The sequence below is a fragment of the Mixophyes fleayi genome, chromosome 5 (assembly GCF_038048845.1).
Source record: "Mixophyes fleayi isolate aMixFle1 chromosome 5, aMixFle1.hap1, whole genome shotgun sequence".
Classification (NCBI taxonomy): Eukaryota; Metazoa; Chordata; class Amphibia; order Anura; family Limnodynastidae; genus Mixophyes; species Mixophyes fleayi.
The window spans coordinates 187,393,548-187,414,230 of NC_134406.1; the positions used below are offsets into that span (position 1 = coordinate 187,393,548).

Here is a 20,683-nt window from a genome sequence, read left to right on the forward strand (position 1 = left end):
AAATGTAAGGAAATATAATGTCCAGAGTTGTAAAATAAAAATAAAAATGTTGGTGATGATGAAAAATGCAAGCAAAAATGAAAGCAAAAATGAAATTGGTAGCCGTTACTCACATGAAGCAGGGATGTCTGGCTGTCTATAATGCAGACAGGCACTTAGTAGCGGTCCCAGAGTCTGTGCTGATGAGGTTAGATATAACGTTGATTTCAATGATAAAAAGCACCCAGCAGAATGCCAATTATTAAAACAAGAATGAGGAAGAAAGTTCTTCTAGTTCCTAAAAGGAAATCCTCTCCTTCTTGTTGAAAGAAAAAATGATCCCGCTCAAATAGCGTGTGCACGCTGCGGGATATCTCCGTGTTGAGATTAAATGTATGGATATCAAAATGCCTCAAATAATGGACAGGTACCCAGCAGAATATAGGTATTGATGATCCAAATGTAGTCCTCCTATTCCCCAACGTAGTCTCTCTCTTTCTCATAAAGTTGAGGCTAAACAGGGGATGCGGTAGTGCCGCTGCGGATGAGCGCATACACGCTACAGGCTGGTCTCCGATGTGGATGTAGTCCTCCTAATCCCCAAACGTAGTCTCTCTCTTTCTCATAAAGTTGAGGCTAAACAGGGGAAGCGGTAGTGCTGCTGCGGATGAGCGCATACACGCTACAGGCTGGTCTCCGATGTGGATGTCTATATATGGTAATGTAAGATGCTAGCATGCTAGTAAGTTGAATAAAACTGAGTTGAGGGACAGTCTCCAATGCGTTTCGCCCGGTGGCAATGGCCAGTGGGCTTCCTCAGGGATAGTAATGTCCAACTGGTCTTCCTAGCCAGTTTTTAAAGAGATCCGGATGTGCCAATCAGCCAAGAGGCAATGGAGTAATTAAGTAATTAGTGAATAAATCTGAGTACTGGTGATTGCACAACAATCCAACAGGCATGATGGAAAAAAACAAAAGAAAACAATAGTGCACTAGTTGCAAAACAAAAAAGAGCATGTTTGAACATATATAGAAAATATATATAAATAGATCTGATTCTGAGAGGATCCAATAAGAGGACAAGATCTGAGGAGGATATCTATGTCTATATACTGATCTGTGTGATTCAAGATTGAAATCTTGTAAGGAAGCCCCACGGATACAAGGGTCAAACGCGTTGGTTATTGAACACCATTTATGACCATAAACTGTTTCTTTTAGTTTCTGAACTAGAGGCAACTACTTCACGGATCGTGTACTTTCAGACTGTTTCTGAATGCCCACTTGCCGCAGTAGAGCCGGCAAATGAGTGACAATTGGAAGCCGGTAAGAGATGATATAATCACTGCGTATGTGTGAGTTCGCACAATACCCGGAACGATATCTCTCAATGTGGAATGCAGCAAAACACCTGCCACCTGGTATATGGGAGTTAATCAAAGACGGCTAAGGGAGAATTTGCCATCTTTTGGGATCGAGCAACCCTAGAGCGGAGGTCCAGAAACGTAAGTCTGTATTATAGCAAGGATCTGTGTATAGACTATAACTGCCTCTATAAAGGAACTTATGTTTGGAGCTTTACCACCGTTGAAAGTTTTTGGTGATTGATGACATTGTGAAATCAATTATGAGATTCCTGCATGGATTGTCATTTGCTTTCTGATTTTTACAGTTGGACTTATTTGATACAGTCTGTGTGTTGCTTGAAAAACAACATTGGATAACTGTTTCATATTAAGGACCTTTCATTTATGAACTTACGTTCTGGCCAGAACTTATTGGTGCTGCTTTGTAGCAATCAGATCGTATCAAATGTGATTTGTTTTACTATATATACCTATTACTATTTATGCTGCATTGTGTGTTTTCGAAACATCACATATTTAAATTTTTTATTTACATAAAACTGTTAGTATAGATATGTCAGTTCCTGCTTGTTTATTTGTGCCTTGGGATTATTTGTGCTGTTCTGGAAAAGTGACTGAATCTCATTGCTTGCTGCAGTTCACAGCACAGTTTTTCATAATTACTACACACAATTCAATAAATATAACTCACTGTGTGCAATGAAGCAGCAGTAATTTTTATTTGTATTACCTAGCTCATCTTGACAGAAGCTATCTGGTGGGTTGACATATTTCATTGTGCTCACGTCCAGTTTCCAGTTGTGCTTGGTACAACGTACAGTCCTAATATCAATATAAAGAAATGCAAGAAACATATATTATTCAATTACATTTTTGGGTTAAAATACTCTAAGATGTTTATGTACGTGAAGCTCCAAATACATAATTTAACCTACATAAAGTCTAAATTTTTCTTGTCGTACTTCTTTTCTTGTATCAGACAAACATGACACTTGATAAATACTTGGTTGGACTTGTACAAAAATGTGATATTCCATATATAAGGCTTAATTGAGACTTGCATTGTGCTATGTACCATACTCCCTGGTACTGCACAGTAAAGTGACATGGACAGGGCAAAAAATAAAGTAATATCAAAGCTCCTAGCACAGTGCTGGCCACTCTATCCCAGATCTCTCTGGAGTAGTGGGGTATGTACCTACACCTACCCACCCCACTGGAGCAGTGAGGGGGGTTACGAGTAGACACCCCAAGGCTCTCCCACACCAAAATCCTTGGGGCAGAATAATACTAAAATAACCTTCACCTGTATGGGATGTTCTTCTTGGCCCCATCTAGAGCAGGGGGTGAAACAGAGCAGGGGTCTTATAGACCCAATTTTCCAGGACATAATGACCCTTAAGAAGTGGCAACTCTCTTCCTCTGGTTTTCCCTATGTGGATAGATTTCATTTTCTCAGAGAATAGTAATACTTGATGATATGTCAATATTAGTGCAAGGCGCTTGGGTCATGTGTTTTGTCTGTGCCAAATTTCCTCCCGGGTCGACTCACATAGTTAATACAGTAGAATGAAAGATGGACTGTGAAGATTTTGCCAAGAAAGCATATTCTGCATTTATGAAAACTTTCCTTGCAAAGGGATATGTAATGTATTATCGGGAATGCTTGGGAATTAGAATTTTAGCCTGTAATTTTGCACACCATGCTTTTAAATAATGATCCAGATACACTAAAAAAATGTCTAATTCATAACTATATTGCTAACCCATGACCACAAAGATATTGCTTTGCAAGAGCTATTATATTTTATTGTATTACAATCTCAAACTCTAAAAGCCAATAAAATATTTCTCATTCTATAAAAGATGATCATTTTCATGAATAATATTGCTGGTGATATTACATGTTGTATATGACTAGTTTACTAGCTATGGGTGGTTAAAGCTTTATAGAATTTATAGATTTATGGGTCATGCAGTTTGCCATCTGCTTTGGAGCTACAGCATGATGTAGCCAGTCTGTGTTATAAAGTTCACAAATTACTTTATGGAAATGCACATTTAAGATAAAGAAGTTTGACAATGCACCAGGTTATGGACAATCCTCACTGGTCACAAAAATAAATTAATGTGTTCAGTCATGAGGGGGTGCTTCTTTTCAATATATATAGGAACATATAGAAACAAAGACAAGGGTTGAATAGTGAAGCATTCCAGCCCTTAATCCAAAAAATGTATAGATTAAAACTAATCTTTATTCAAACTTTCTATTAAAAAGGCACTCATTAGTCATTAGTAAAAGGCAAATTATTTTTAAAAAGCGAAAAAAAAGAATTATGTGAATTAAATGCAAATGAGCTGTTTTGGATCTTGAAATTACAGTTGGAGGAACCACGAGTAACATATAAAGAAAACAATTTAGAGGATTTTCTGACTTACATTACTTATAATTACTGATTATTATACATCATTTCTTCATTTTTTTGATGTATTAAGTATTCCTTCTTCTTTTGTTTGATACAATGAGTTTACATTGTTACTAACAGAAGCAGAGATGATTTCCCTCTTCGACATAAGTAATATAATATCAAAACTGTGTTTGCTACTTTAATATATTGTACCCAATTTACACACACATATATATATATATATATATATATATATACACATACACATATATACATATATATGTATATATATATATATATATATATATATATATATACAAACAAGTTAACCCGTGCATGATACTCATGCATTCTAGTCAAATCAAGCTACTTAAGGTCTTAAAAAGTTTCTTGTCATGCATTTGGGCCTAGCCCAGGCCTCCTCAGGGGAAGAGCGTTACTTCCCCCCTTTTTAATGTGTGTTCATGAGGTAAAATTACCTCACGAAAATGAGTTTGACCCCTCAACTCGTAAATTTAGCCTTTACTACCCCTCCCATGGGGGGAAGGGGGGATGATGGAAGTTAACTGACTTCACTATTCTAATTTTTTTGTCAAATAATGTCAGTATACCAAATTTCAGGTCAATTGGATGAGTCCTTTCTGAGAAAATAGTTTTTTCCACACACACACACACACACACTAACACACGCTGCTACACATGTGTGTTCATGAGGTAAAATTACCTCACGAAAATTAGTTTGAGCCCTCAACTCGTAAATGTAGCCTTTACTACACCTTCCACGGGGGGAAGGGGGGATGATGGAAGTTAACTGACTTCACTATTCTAATTCTTTTGTCAAATAATGTCAGTATACCAAATTTTTTTAACGTGGTTTTGTCCACATGTCACCACCTCATCATTTTTCTCCATCACCTCATCCTTCATCTTCATCGCCACATCCTTCATCAAGCTACTTAAGGTGTTAAAAACTCCCCACTGTCACCCCCGGCAACCACTAACCACTCCCAACTGTCACTTCTCCTTCAAGAAATATATAGGTCAGTGTATAACTCTGCCCAGCAGGTGGCGCTGCAGCTTGTTTTGTTTTTTTTACACACACGCCTCTAGGCATTTATATAGTAGATATATATATATATATATATATATATATATATATGGGTATATAGATAGATAGATAGATATAGATATGTGTGTGTGTGATTTGGGGTTGATATAACTTTGCATTTGCATCTTTACTCAGGGTTGGGAGGCAATTTCTGTCTAAAACACAGGGGTAAACTGCTTTTAAAAAAACAGACACATTCTACGTAGTATCATGAGTTGGATGCATCTCAGCTGATCATTACCACTTTGTATCTTACACCAAGGATAGAAGTCCCACAACAGATATGATTTCTGGCAGGCATATCTGCAGGCTTACATCGGTCATATTTACATGAACATGCCCTTACTGTACCTGGCCTATGCTTGTACAACCCTTGCCTCTGCCGATCCACTTCTCTAAGCGCAAGGATAACATGTAGAAGGTGTGACTGACTCGTATACGCAAGATGCGACTTCAGGCAGAAGTCTTTTTTTTGCACTAACACAGTAGTAAAATTCTTATAATAGGCATCCAACTCTAAATGAGGCCTTATTTAAAAAGCAAAAATAAATATGACTGAAATCTTTATTTTTAATGTTTATATCAAATTATTTAGAATTGAAAATTAAGATGCTACATTTGCATACACAGCATCTGCATACTCACGTTTATATTCTGAATTACACGAATCTAAATATATATGCAATGTTAAGTCTAGTTTAGATCCTAGTTTAGGGGCAACATTTATGGCTGTATTGCTTGTAGATAATGTATTTCAATTTCCTTGTAACTCAAGATAAGATTGAAGTGTAAGGTACATGCAACTCTAAATACAGAACGAAATTTGCTTACATTGTCTAGCTTTCACTAGACAGATAAATCTTGCTGATTGTTTGCTATGGTTCAGTGCAAATTTACACACAAATGCAATGTTAGTAAATAACCCATAGTATTATTTGTGGTACAAAACCGAAAATATATATCATGCCATGTAAAGAATACCAATTGATCTACCTGATCTACCAATACAAAATCAGCATTATTACCTGTTGTCCAGATCCTCAATATCTCTAATGAACGTTCCACCTTGGTGTTTGCATAAATTCTTACATGCTCGCACCTCTTCCCCATTTTTAAATACAATAAAATTGTTTCCCTTTTCTTTGTTCTTCAAAAAGTTGATTCCATCTTTAAGATTCGCTACCTCTGAAAGTGTGACATGTAGAAGAGTATTTGCTGTCTGTTCCACACTATTAAAAATAAATCAAAATTAAATGATTAGTGACTAGAAAAAAAAATCAATGAAATTCAACATTAAAAATCTTAGTTAAAACTGTACTATACTTTAAATCCAACATTAGATATTCAAGGGTACCGGTTACTGGACAAGTATGAAAACTCTTCACAGTCATTGTACACGTCTGTTCAGGCTTGACATTTCTTCCAGAGGATATCTGCTTCACAGACAAACACTATCTTACCTTGCAGAATGATATCAGATGTACCCAGCTATCAGTTTCATGGTGGACTTGTGAAGCTCTGCAATGCAAATTTACTAAATCTCCAATTACAAGACTCCACACTTGACTTGGTTCTCAAGCTTTCCCTTTCCATAACCTTCCATATTAATTTGTTTTATCACAATGTCTGCATCTATCAAATTTGAATATTTTGCATTTGCCTGGAAGCAACAGTTGCATCCTGCTTGATTACCTATTAACATTTCTACTTGATTAACTAAAAGAAAACTACTTTTGCATTATAAGTAAATTAGAGATTATCTTCATTTGTCAAACTCATAGACAAACTCAGTCGTGATTACAGGTGCCCAGGATCAACATTCCTGACCAGATTTATTGGTTAAAATATGAAGAGAAAGTTTTTGCACTGCCATTTCTAACACACACAAGCACTTCATCGGACTTCATTTTACAAGGCAGTGTGATAAGTACATTTCTCCAAAGCAGGATATGGATATAAAGTTTGATATATGTTACATATGTAATAAACTCTGCGTATAGATTTGCACAGACTATAAATATTTTGATGAAAGAAAAATTTTAATTCCCCTTTCTACATCCTGCACTGGCACCTGAAATTGCACATTTACAGTACAAGGCACAATGTAAATATGATTTAGCAATCATCTGCCAACTGCAATGACCGTCTCCGGTGTTTTCCGGCAGTTTGGTGCTCTGTTCAATTTGGCACATTTTTGGTCAGTTTATGTCTTATTGTGGATATAAAAAAACTGAGTGTCTGTCTGCGCTGCTTCTAAATGCAACTTTACTAATTTGAGACAAGGATATACACCTCCTATACAGTGCACAGAAATGCAAATATGGTAATCCTTCAAGTGCTCTTAGTGTTCTAACATATATGGAAAATACAAGAAATATTTATATTAATTGAAGATCAAAATCTTCTTAGGTGGAATTTATTCTCCATGACGCAAGAAATTATATTTTATGGTTTCGAAGAAGTGCCTTGAAAAAACATGTGAGCATTTATGTTTTTAAGCATACACTTATTAATATTATAGTAAGTGTATTCCCAATAGGAGTCTCAGCAGGAATTTATTCCAGGAGAATCCATATAACATCATATATTGCCTTTGATTATTGTTTGTATATCTTATTAATATACCTAATGCTGACGGTATCACGCTATGTTGCTTTTTTGATATTTGTCTTTTCCATATGATTCAATACATGGAGAATGAATTCCACCTAAGAGGAATTTGATCTTCAATGAATATAAGTATTTCTTGTATTTTCCATATATGTTAGAACACTAAGGGGCACATTTATCAATCATCGGCAAAAGTGAGAAATAGTTATCAATCCCTATCTCATGGATAAGGATTGAACTATTTCTCAAATTTATGAACAATAGATTACAGAAACAGCAGTTCCGAAAAACTGCTGTTTCTGTGATAAAAAAAAATCTTCGGAAGCACTGTCTCGGGATCTCCTCCAGGTGTTCTTCATCCTTCAACTGCGCATGTGCATTTCGAAGAGCTGCACATGCGCACAAAGTTCCCCTCTCTGTCTCTGCAACTATCGTTGCAGAGAGCGAGCGGTGAGTGACAGGGAGGGATCATGTGATTCCTCCACACATGCGCTGTCCAGCTCTGCTCTTCAGAGCAGAGCTGACAGCCCTGAAATCTGACAGTTATGATAATGTACCCCAGCTGGCGTACATTATCAAGACAAGTTTCCGAAAAAAATGTTTTTTCGGAACTTGTTAGATTTAAGCTGGAAGCAGTCACCATACTGTTGAATGGTGACTGCTCCCAAAAATGAAGAGGAGTGCAAAGAAGCAGATATCCATGATATCTGCTGCGATGCACCTTTCATAAATTTGCGGAGGATACCCAGGAGCTTAATTTGCCGGTAAGAGCATTATCGTGTCTTCTTAAATATGCCCCTAAGAGCACTTGAAGGTTTACCATATTTGCATTTAATCTTATTGTGTATATCCTGCTCAGACTGGCATTATATGCCAAATGTTGCACATTAGTCTATATTTTTACTAATACATTTGACTAATTATTATAAACATAACGTATTCTATTAGGGACGTGGGCTCCATTAGGTGCATTTTATCAATGCAGTGGACCTATATGCAAAAGTAATGTTTGTTACTCCCCTCAAAAAGTAATCAAGCAAGTCATTTTAGTTTTTTCTCTTATTTTGGCAGATGCTGGACACCACAGGCTTGATTTGCCAGCAGAACCTTTCTCAGACCACGTGACATGATGGAAGATTTCCTGCATCACACTTTGCTAACTTATTATTATAACTATTGTTGCTTGATAAAAGTCATTTGACTGAAATGTAGCTTTTTGTACATTATGAACTTCAGACAATGAAGTCCTTTTTATCTGATTATGTGCATGACTGGCCTGACCCTTGGCTTACATGCTGAATCTAAGCACGTCACATGCAGTACTGTCTCAGTGAACCTTGGAGAACTACAAATGTAATTGTTAGGAACAGCAGGTAACTGCTGTTCTCTTTTTGGCTGCTGCAGTGTTGTTTTCAGCCTGAGTGTGATCACCTAAACTCCTCTCACCTGCAGCTCTATATGACACCTGCCCTGATTGGCTACTACTGGTTTAAATACCTGTCAGCTTCACTCTGCCTTTGCTGATAATAGTGTTCACACGCTTGCTTCTCCGTGCTCCTGGTTCTGTGATTTGTCTGCCAGTTTCCTGATTGATACCCATTCTGACCTCTGCCTGGCAGGGCCGGATTTACCACTAGGCAACCTAGGCACCTGCCTAGGGCCTAGCGGCTCTCGAGGGGCCGAGCTGGGGGGGACAGGAGCAATTAAAAAAAATAATAATAATAATTCGGCCCCTCCCCCGACTCGCGGCACGCCCCCCCCCCCGCGAGAGTCGGGGGAGGGGGGTCGGGTGCCGCGAGTCGGGGGAGGAGGGAGGGTGCCGCGGGTCAGGGGAGGGGCCACACGGAGCTAGTGTGATCTGCGTTATATTTCAAAACTTTCCAAGACAGAAAACAAGTGATGTTTTTTGGATGTTGATCAGCAGAACATAAAGGGAAAGCATATGTTATATCTTGCTAGGCAGTTGAACGACTGAAACTCCAGAGTATCACACTTGTGAGGATACAGAAAGATGCTAAGGATCTGGGGGGACAAGGAGTAAAATTCATGGCATATTCAGCTGCATAAACAGAGCAGGATTAAAACTAGGGATGAGCGCACTCGGATTTATGAAATCCGAGCCCACCCGAACGTTGCCGATCCGAGTCGGATCCGAGACAGATCCGGGTATTGGCGCCAAATTCAAATCTGAAACTGAGGCTCTGACTCATAATCCCGTTGTCGGATCTCGCGATACTCGGATCCTATAAATTCCCCGCTAGTCGCCGCCATCTTCACTCGGGCATTGATCAGGGTAGAGGGAGGGTGTGTTAGGTGGTCCTCTGTCCTGGTAGATCTCGTGCTGTGCTGTTTAGTTCTGTGCTGTGCTGTGCTGTGCTGTGCTGTGTTCTGCAGTATCAGTCCAGTGGTGCTGTGTGCTGTGCTCTGTCCTTCTGAGGTCAGTGGTGCTGCTGGGTCCTGTGCTGTGTCCTGTTCAGTCCAGTGGTGCTGTGTCCTGTGCTCTGTGCTTCTAAGGGCATAGTTATCTCCCCAATATTCCCCTGTGTTTAAAAAAATAAAAAAAAGTTATTTAAAAAAATACCAAAAACTAATTTAATTTTTTTTAATTACCACAAAATTTGCACAACCAATCCTGCAGTATAAGCCCATTGGTACTGCAATATTACCAAGTTCACACATTCAGCAGTAAAAGTCCAGTGGTACTGCAATATTACAAAGTTTACACATTCTGCAGTATCAGTCCAGTGGTGCTGTGTCCTGTGCTCTGTCCTGCTGAGTTCCGTAGTGCTGCTGGGTCCTGTGCCGTGTCCTGTTCAGTCCAGTGGTGCTGTGTCCTGTGCTCTGTGCTTCTAAGGGCATAGTTATTTCCCCATTATTCCCAAGTTTTTAAAAAATAAAAAAAAAGTAAAAAAAAAATTACAATTAAAAATTAAAAAAAAAAAATATATAATTATAACCAAATTTGCAAAACCAATCCAGCAGTATAAGTCCATTGGTACTGCAATATTACAAAGTTCACACATTCTGCAGTATCAGTTCAGTGGTGCTGTGTCCTGTGCTCTGTCCTGCTGAGTTCCGTAGTGCTGCTGGGTCCTGTGCCGTGTCCTGTTCAGTCCAGTGGTGCTGTGTCCTGTGCTCTGTGCTTCTAAGGGCATAGTTATTTCCCCATTATTCCCAAGTTTTTAGAAAATAAAAAAAAAGTAAAAAATAATAAAAAATGTAAAAAAAAAATAAATATATAATAATTATAACCAAATTTGCAAAACCAATCCAGCAGTATAAGTCCATTGGTACTGCAATATTACAAAGTTCACACATTCTGCAGTATCAGTCCAGTGGTGCTGTGTCCTGTGCTCTGTCCTGCTGAGTTCCGTAGTGCTGCTGGGTCCTGTGCCGTGTCCTGTTTAGTCCAGTGGTGCTGTGTCCTGTGCTCTGTGCTTCTAAGGGCATAGTTATTTCCCCATTATTCCCAAGTTTTTAAAAAATAAAAAAAAAGTAAAAAAAAATAAAAAATTTTTAAAAAAAAAAATATATAATAATTATAACCAAATTTGCAAAACCAATCCAGCAGTATAAGTCCATTGGTACTGCAATATTACCAAGTTCACACATTCTGCAGTATCTTGTGCTACATATAATGGAGACCAAAAATTTGGAGGATAAAGTAGGGAAAGATCAAGACCCACTTCCTCCTAATGCTGAAGCTGCTGCCACTAGTCATGACATAGACGATGAAATGCCATCAACGTCGTCTTCCAAGCCCGATGCCCAATCTCGTAGTACCGGGCATGTAAAATCCAAAAAGCCCAAGTTAAGAAAAAGTAGCAAAAAGAGAAACTTAAAATCATCTGAGGAAAAACGTAAAGTTGCCAATATGCCATTTACGACACGGAGTGGCAAGGAACGGCTTAGGCCCTGGCCCGTGTTCATGACTAGTGGTTCAGCTTCACCCACGGATCTTAGCCCTCCTCCTCCTCCCCCCCCCTACAAAAAATTGAAGAGAGTTATGCTGTCAGCAACAAAACAGCAAACAACTCTGCCTTCTAAAGAGAAATTATCACAAATCCACAAGGCGAGTCCAAGGATGTTGGTGGTTGTCAAGCCTGACCTTCCCATCACTGTACGGGAAGAGGTGGCTCGGGAGGAGGCTATTGATGATGTAGCTGGCGCTGTGGAGGAACTTGATGATGAGGATGGTGATGTGGTTATTGTAAATGAGGCACCAGGGGGGGAAACAGCTGATGTCCATGGGATGAAAAAGCCCATCGTCATGCCTGGTCAGAAGACCAAAAAATGCACCTCTTCGGTCTGGAGTTATTTTTATCCAAATCCAGACAACCAATGTATGGCCATATGTAGCTTATGTAAAGCTCAAATAAGCAGGGGTAAGGATCTTGCCCACCTAGGAACATCCTCCCTTATACGTCACCTGAATAACCTTCATAGTTCAGTGGTTAGTTCAGGAACTGGGGCTAGGACCCTCATCGGTACAGGGACACCTAAATCCCGTGGTCCAGTTGGATACACACCAGCAACACCCTCCTCGTCAACTTCCTCCACAATCTCCATCAGATTCAGTCCTGCAGCCCAAGTCAGCAGCCAGACTGAGTCCTCCTCAATACGGGATTCATCCGAGGAATCCTGCAGCGGTACGCCTACTACTGCCACTGCTGCTGTTGCTGCTGTTAGTCGGTCATCTTCCCAGAGGGGAAGTCGTAAGACCGCTAAGTCTTTCACAAAACAATTGACCGTCCAACAGTCGTTTGCCATGACCACAAAATACGATAGTAGTCACCCTATTGCAAAGCGTATAACTGCGGCTGTAACTGCAATGTTGGTGTTAGACGTGCGCCCGGTGTCCGCCATCAGTGGAGTGGGATTTAGAGGGTTGATGGAGGTATTGTGTCCCCGGTACCAAATCCCGTCGAGATTCCACTTCACTAGGCAGGCGATACCAAAATGTACAGAGAAGTACGATCAAGTGTCCTCAGTGCTCTAAAAAATGCGGTTGTACCCACTGTCCACTTAACCACGGACATGTGGACAAGTGGTTCTGGGCAAACGAAGGACTATATGACTGTGACAGCCCACTGGGTAGATGCATCCCCTTCCGCAGCAACAGCTGCATCAGTAGCAGCAACTACAAAATGGCGGCTCGTGCAAAGGCAGGCAACATTGTGCATTACAGGCTTTAATAAGAGGCACAATGCTGACAACATATTAGAGAAAATGAGGGAAATTATCTCCCAGTGGCTTACCCCACTTAGACTCTCATGGGGATTTGTGGTGTCAGACAATGCCAGTAACATTGTGCGGGCATTAAATATGGGCAATTTCCAGCACGTCCCATGTTTTGCCCACACCATTAATTTGGTGGTGCAGCATTACCTCAAGAGTGACAGGGGTGTGCAGGAGATGCTTGCGGTGGCGCGCAAAATTGCTGGACACTTTCGGCATTCAGCCAGTGCCTACCGCAGACTAGAGGCACATCAAAAAAGCATGAACCTGCCCTGCCATCACCTCAAACAAGAGGTTGTGACGCGCTGGAACTCCACCCTCTATATGCTGCAGAGGATGGAGGAGCAGCAAAAGGCCATTCAGGCCTACACAGCCACCTACGACATAGGCAAAGGAGTGGGGATGCGCCTCAGTCAAGCGCAGTGGAGACTGATTTCCGTGTTGTGCAAGGTTCTGCAGCCATTTGAACTTGCCACACGAGAAGTCAGTTCCGACACTGCCAGCTTGAGTCAGGTCATTCCCCTGATCAGGCTGTTGCAGAAGCAGCTGGAGAAAGTGAGGGAGGAGCTGGTAAGCCATTGCGATTACACCAAGCATGTAGCTCTTGTGGATGTAGCCCTTCGTACGCTTTGCCAGGATCCGAGGGTGGTCACTCTTTTAAAGTCAGAGGAATACATTCTGGCCACCGTGCTCGATCCTCGGTTTAAAGCGTATGTTGTGTCTCTGTTTCCGGCGGACACAAGTCTACAGCGGTGCAAAGACCTGCTGGTCAGGAGATTGTCCTCTGAAGAGGACCGTGACATGCCAACAGCTCCACCCTCATTTTCTTCCACATCTATGGCTGCGAGGAAAAAGCTCAGTTTTCCCAAAAGAGGCGCTGGCGGGGATGCTGATAACATCTGGTCCGGACTGAAGGACCTGCCAACCATTGCAGACATGTCTACTCTCGCTGCATTGGATGCTGTCACAATAGAAAAAATTGTGGATGATTACTTTGCTGACACCATCCAAGTAGACATGTCAGACAGTCCATATTGTTACTGGCAGGAAAAAAAGGCAGTTTGGAAGCCCCTGTACAAACTGGCTCTATTTTACCTGAGTTGTCCCCCCTCCAGTGTGTACTCGGAAAGAGTTTTTAGTGCAGCGGGGAACCTGGTCAGTGAGCGGCGAAGGAGGTTGCTTCCTCAGAACGTTGAAAAAATGATGTTTATAAAAATGAATAATCAATTCCTCAATGAAGTACAGCACTGCCCTCCAGACAGTACAGAGGGACCTGTGGTTGTGGAGTCCAGCGGGGACGAATTGATAATGTGTGATGAGGAGGAAGTACACACTGTAGGGGGAGAGGAATCAGAGGTTGAGGATGAGGACGACATCTTGCCTCAGTAGAGCCTGTTTAGTCTGTACAGGGAGAGATGAATAGCTTTTTTGGTGTGGGGGCCCAAACAAACCAATCATTTCAGCCAAAGTTGTTTGGTAGGCCCTGTCGCTGAAATGATTGGTTTGTTAAAGTGTGCATGTCCTATTTCAACAACATAAGGGTGGGTGTGAGGGCCCAAGGACAATTCCATCTTGGACCTTTTTTTTTTGCATTATATGACCAATCAACAGTCGTTTGCCATGTTCAAAAAGTAAAACCAAATTTAAAAAAATACAAGAAATTAAACCAAAAGTAAAATGCCGTGTCATAATTTAAAACAAGAGGTATTGACGTGCTCTAAAACTACTGTATTGTTGTTTATATTTTATAAACACTACACTTGAAAGCTTGAGTCTTTCAATAAAAAAGTAACTGTCCATTGCACGAATATTTGCAACAGGGACAATTTTAGGGTTAAGAAAGTCAACTAATAACACTTCGACGCTGTCTGTCTTTATAAACACTACACTTGGAAGTTGGAGGAGGTATTGTGGCCCCGGCACCAAATTTACTACCGGGGCCACTCCACTGTGCAGTCCATATTTAGGTGTATCAGATATTAAACAACGGTGACAGTTGATGCCCAATTTTTTAATTATATTGTGGCCTCGGTACCAAATTGTGTACCGGGGCCACCACACTACGCAGTCCAGATACTTGTTTGGTGGAATTCAGACCAGTTGAGGGTTTTATTATTATTATATTGTGTGGACCACTCTATCTATACCACACTACAACTCTATACCACTCTATTTCATACTTTAATTCTATTTCATACTTTAATTCTATTTAATACTTTAATTCTATTTCATACTTTAATTCTATTTCATACTTTAATTCTATTACTAATTACCATAAAGAGGAACAAAATAAACCAATTTTACCAAAAGTATAATATGACTTAGACTTACAAACACTACACTTGAAAGATCGTGCCTTTAAATGAAAAAGTCAGTCTTCATTGCACGACTATGTGCAACAGGGACAGTTTTTTAGGTTTACAAAGTCAACGAATAACACTTCGACCCTGTCTGTCTTTAACATACTTGATGGGATCTCAATGATGAATTGTCTGTACCATGTTTGGAGGAGGTATTGTGGCCCCGGTATCAAATTGGGTACCGGGGCCACCCCACTATGCAGTCCAGATACTTGTTTGGTGGAATTCTGACACGTGGAGGGTTTTTTAATTATATTGTGGCCTCGGTACCAAATTGTGTACCGGGGCCACCACACTACGCAGTCCAGATACTTGTTTGGTGGAATTCAGACCAGTTGAGGGTTTTATTATTATTATATTGTGTGGACCACTCTATCTATACCACACTACAACTCTATACCACTCTATTTCATACTTTAATTCTATTTCATACTTTAATTCTATTTAATACTTTAATTCTATTTCATACTTTAATTCTATTACTAATTACCATAAAGAGGAACAAAATAAACCAATTTTACCAAAAGTATAATATGACTTAGAGTTACAAACACTACACTTGAAAGATCGTGCCTTTAAATGAAAAAGTCAGTCTTCATTGCACGACTATGTGCAACAGGGACAGTTTTTTGGGTTTACAAAGTCAACGAATAACACTTCGACCCTGTCTGTCTTTAACATACTTGATGGGATCTCAATGACGAATTGTCTGTACCATGTTTGGAGGAGGTATTGTGGCCCCGGTATCAAATTGGGTACCGGGGCCACCCCACTATGCAGTCCAGATACTTGTTTGGTGGAATTCTGACACGTGGAGGGTTTTTTAATTATATTGTGGCCTCGGTACCAAATTGTGTACCGGGGCCACCACACTACGCAGTCCAGATACTTGTTTGGTGGAATTCAGACCAGTTGAGGGTTTTATTATTATTATATTGTGTGGACCACTCTATCTATACCACACTACAACTCTATACCACTCTATTTCATACTTTAATTCTATTTCATACTTTAATTCTATTTAATACTTTAATTCTATTTCATACTTTAATTCTATTACTAATTACCATAAAGAGGAACAAAATAAACCAATTTTACCAAAAGTATAATATGACTTAGAGTTACAAACACTACACTTGAAAGATCGTGCCTTTAAATGAAAAAGTCAGTCTTCATTGCACGACTATGTGCAACAGGGACAGTTTTTTGGGTTTACAAAGTCAACGAATAACACTTCGACCCTGTCTGTCTTTAACATACTTGATGGGATCTCAATGACGAATTGTCTGTACCATGTTTGGAGGAGGTATTGTGGCCCCGGTATCAAATTGGGTACCGGGGCCACCCCACTATGCAGTCCAGATACTTGTTTGGTGGAATTCTGACACGTGGAGGGTTTTTTAATTATATTGTGGCCTCGGTACCAAATTGTGTACCGGGGCCACCACACTACGCAGTCCAGATACTTGTTTGGTGGAATTCAGACCAGTTGAGGGTTTTATTATTATTATATTGTGTGGACCACTCTATCTATACCACACTACAACTCTATACCACTCTATTTCATACTTTAATTCTATTTCATACTTTAATTCTATTTAATACTTTAATTCTATTTCATACTTTAATTCTATTTCATACTTTAATTCTATTACTAATTACCATAAAGAGGAACAAAATAAACCAATTTTACCAAAAGTATAATATGACTTAGACTTACAAACACTACACTTGAAAGATCGTGCCTTTAAATGAAAAAGTCAGTCTTCATTGCACGACTATGTGCAACAGGGACAGTTTTTTGGGTTTACAAAGTCAACGAATAACACTTCGACCCTGTCTGTCTTTAACATACTTGATGGGATCTCAATGACGAATTGTCTGTACCATGTTTGGAGGAGGTATTGTGGCCCCGGTACCAAATTGGGTACCGGGGCCACTCCACTATGCTGTCCAGATAGAGGTGTATCAGATATTAAACAACGTTGACTGTTGATGCCCAATTTTTTAATTATATTGTGTCCTCGGTACCAAATTGTGTACCGGGGCCACCACACTACGCAGTCAAGATAGATAGATGCGTATCATAGATAAAGTTCATTCAGTGGTGTGGGGCAAATTGAAAAATATTCAAAATGCACTGACATTATCAAAAACAAGAGGTTGTCACACGCTAAAACTCCAACATGTATATGATGGAGAGGATGGAGGAGCAGCCGTATGTGTAGTGTAATGCAGACCTGTTGAAGGTTTTTTATATATTTTATTGTGGTGCCCAGTGCCCACTCCTCTAGGCAGTCCAGGTACATTTATTGGTGCGAATCATAAAAGTTCAGGGTTTTTAATATATATTGTGGTGACCCACTCCTCTACGCAGTCCAGGTACATTTATTGGTGCGATTCATAAAAGTTCAGGGTTTTTAATATATTGTGGTGACCCACTCCTCTACGCAGTCCAGGTACATTTATTGGTGCGATTCATAAAAGTTCAGGGTTTTTAATATTTTGTGGTGACCCACTCCTCTACGCAGTCCAGGTACATTTATTGGTGCGATTCATAAAAGTTCAGGGTTTTTAATATATTGTGGTGACCCACTCCTCTACGCAGTCCAGGTACATTTATTGGTGCGATTCATAAAAGTTCAGGGTTTTTAAGATATATTGTGGTGACCCACTCCTCTACGCAGTCCAGGTACATTTATTGGTGCGAATCATAAAAGTTCAGGGTTTTTAATATATCTTGTGGTGACCCACTCCTCTACGCAGTCCAGGTACATTTATTGGTGCGAATCATAAAAGTTCAGGGTTTTTAATATATATTGTGGTGACCCACTCCTCTACGCAGTCCAGGTACATTTATTGGTGCGATTCATAAAAGTTCAGGGTTTTTAAGATATTGTGGTGACCCACTCCTCTACGCAGTCCAGGTACATTTATTGGTGCGAATCATAAAAGTTCAGGGTTTTTAATATATCTTGTGGTGACCCACTCCTATACGCAGTCCAGGTACATTTATTGGTGCGATTCATAAAAGTTCAGGGTTTTTAATAGATATTGTGGTGACCCACTCCTCTACGCAGTACAGGTACATTTATTGGTGCGAATCATAAAAGTTCAGGGTTTTTAATATATCTTGTGGTGACCCACTCCTCTACGCAGTCCAGGTACATTTATTGGTGCGAATCATAAAAGTTCAGGGTTTTTAATATATATTGTGGTGACCCACTCCTCTACGCAGTCCAGGTACATTTATTGGTGCGATTCATAAAAGTTCAGGGTTTTTAAGATATTGTGGTGACCCACTCCTCTACGCAGTCCAGGTACATTTATTGGTGCGAATCATAAAAGTTCAGGGTTTTTAATATATCTTGTGGTGACCCACTCCTATACGCAGTCCAGGTACATTTATTGGTGCGATTCATAAAAGTTCAGGGTTTTTAATAGATATTGTGGTGACCCACTCCTCTACGCAGTCCAGGTACATTTATTGGTGCGAATCATAAAAGTTCAGGGTTTTTAATATATATTGTGGTGACCCACTCCTCTACGCAGTCCAGGTACATTTATTGGTGCGATTCATAAAAGTTCAGGGTTTTTAAGATATTGTGGTGACCCACTCCTCTACGCAGTCCAGGTACATTTATTGGTGCGAATCATAAAAGTTCAGGGTTTTTAATATATCTTGTGGTGACCCACTCCTATACGCAGTCCAGGTACATTTATTGGTGCGATTCATAAAAGTTCAGGGTTTTTAATAGATATTGTGGTGACCCACTCCTCTACGCAGTCCAGGTACATTTATTGGTGCGAATCATAAAAGTTCAGGGTTTTTAATATATCTTGTGGTGACCCACTCCTCTACGCAGTCCAGGTACATTTATTGGTGCGAATCATAAAAGTTCAGGGTTTAATATATATTGTGGTGACCCACTCCTCTACGCAGTCCAGGTACATTTATTGGTGCGATTCATAAAAGTTCAGGGTTTTTAAGATATTGTGGTGACCCACTCCTCTACGCAGTCCAGGTACATTTATTGGTGCGAATCATAAAAGTTCAGGGTTTTTAATATATCTTGTGGTGACCCACTCCTATACGCAGTCCAGGTACATTTATTGGTGCGATTCATAAAAGTTCAGGGTTTTTAATAGATATTGTGGTGACCCACTCCTCTACGCAGTCCAGGTACATTTATTGGTGCGAATCATAAAAGTTCAGGGTTTTTAATATATCTTGTGGTGACCCACTCCTCTACGCAGTCCAGGTACATTTATTGGTGCGAATCATAAAAGTTCAGGGTTTTTAATATATATTGTGGTGACCCACTCCTCTACGCAGTCCAGGAACATTTATTGGTGCGATTCATAAAAGTTCAGGGTTTTTAAGATATTGTGGTGACCCACTCCTCTACGCAGTCCAGGTACATTTATTGGTGCGAATCATAAAAGTTCAGGGTTTTTAATATATCTTGTGGTGACCCACTCCTATACGCAGTCCAGGTACATTTATTGGTGCGATTCATAAAAGTTCAGGGTTTTTAATAGATATTGTGGTGACCCACTCCTCTACGCAGTCCAGGTACATTTATTGGTGCGAATCATAAAAGTTCAGGGTTTTTAATATATCTTGTGGTGACCCACTCCTCTACGCAGTCCAGGTACATTTATTGGTGCGAATCATAAAAGTTCAGGGTTTTTAATATATATTGTGGTGACCCACTCCTCTACGCAGTCCAGGTACATTTATTGGTGCGATTCATAAAAGTTCAGGGTTTTTAAGATATTGTGGTGACCCACTCCTCTACGCAGTCCAGGTACATTTATTGGTGCGAATCATAAAAGTTCAGGGTTTTTAATATATCTTGTGGTGACCCACTCCTCTACGCAGTCCAGGTACATTTATTGGTGCGATTCATAAAAGTTCAGGGTTTTTAATATATATTGTGGTGACCCACTCCTCTACGCAGTCCAGAAAGATACCTTGTTGCAACGTTTTGGACTAATAACTATATTGTGAGGTGTTCAGAATACACTGTAAATTAGTGGAAATGCTTGTTATTGAATGTTATTGAGGTTAATAATAGCCTAGGAGTGAAAATAAGCCCAAAAACTTGATTTTTAAACTTTTTATGTTTTTTTCCAAAAAAATCCGAATCCAAAACCTTAAATCCGAACCGAGACCTTTCGTCAAGTGTTTTGCGAGACAAATCCGAACCCCAAAAATAACGAAAATCCGGATCCAAAACACAAAACACGTGACCTCAAAAGTCGCCGGTGCACATCCCTAATTAAAACCTGTGCCTTTTGCTTCCAGCTGGTTTGTGCTTCAAATGTGCTGCAGTGTGGCTGTGATAATGCGAGGGAAAGGCTATATTTGTGTATAATATCTGCCTGCTGGCTGAGAGAGAGGTGTCAGGAAGTGTTCTCTCTTTCATTCTATCACTTGTTCTGTTTCCCCCAAATGATGAGCAATCGCTGACAGTTCCAGAATTATTTATTTATTTTGATCCGCACCGCATTCATGACAAGGTGTATGTACACTTTTATTTTTTGCAATGCCGACACCATATTCAGTGCTGCATACGTTTGACAAGATGATGTCAGCTTTCCTAGTGA

At 39.9% G+C, this 20,683-nt stretch overlaps 1 protein-coding gene across 1 annotated transcript in view; it reads right to left on the bottom strand.

Moving 5' to 3' along the window:
- The window catches only part of LOC142159505 (cytidine monophosphate-N-acetylneuraminic acid hydroxylase-like), a 158,814-nt gene extending 152,451 nt beyond the window's left edge, over nucleotides 1–6,363 (bottom strand). The window contains exons 1-3 of the mRNA XM_075214400.1: nucleotides 6,347–6,363; nucleotides 5,888–6,091; nucleotides 2,077–2,168 (exon numbers count right to left, since the gene is read on the bottom strand). Of these exons, the coding sequence (XP_075070501.1) occupies nucleotides 2,077–2,168; nucleotides 5,888–6,091; nucleotides 6,347–6,363 (313 nt within the window). The remainder of the gene's footprint in view (nucleotides 1–2,076; nucleotides 2,169–5,887; nucleotides 6,092–6,346) is intronic.
- Between the last annotated feature and the right edge of the window lie 14,320 nt (nucleotides 6,364–20,683).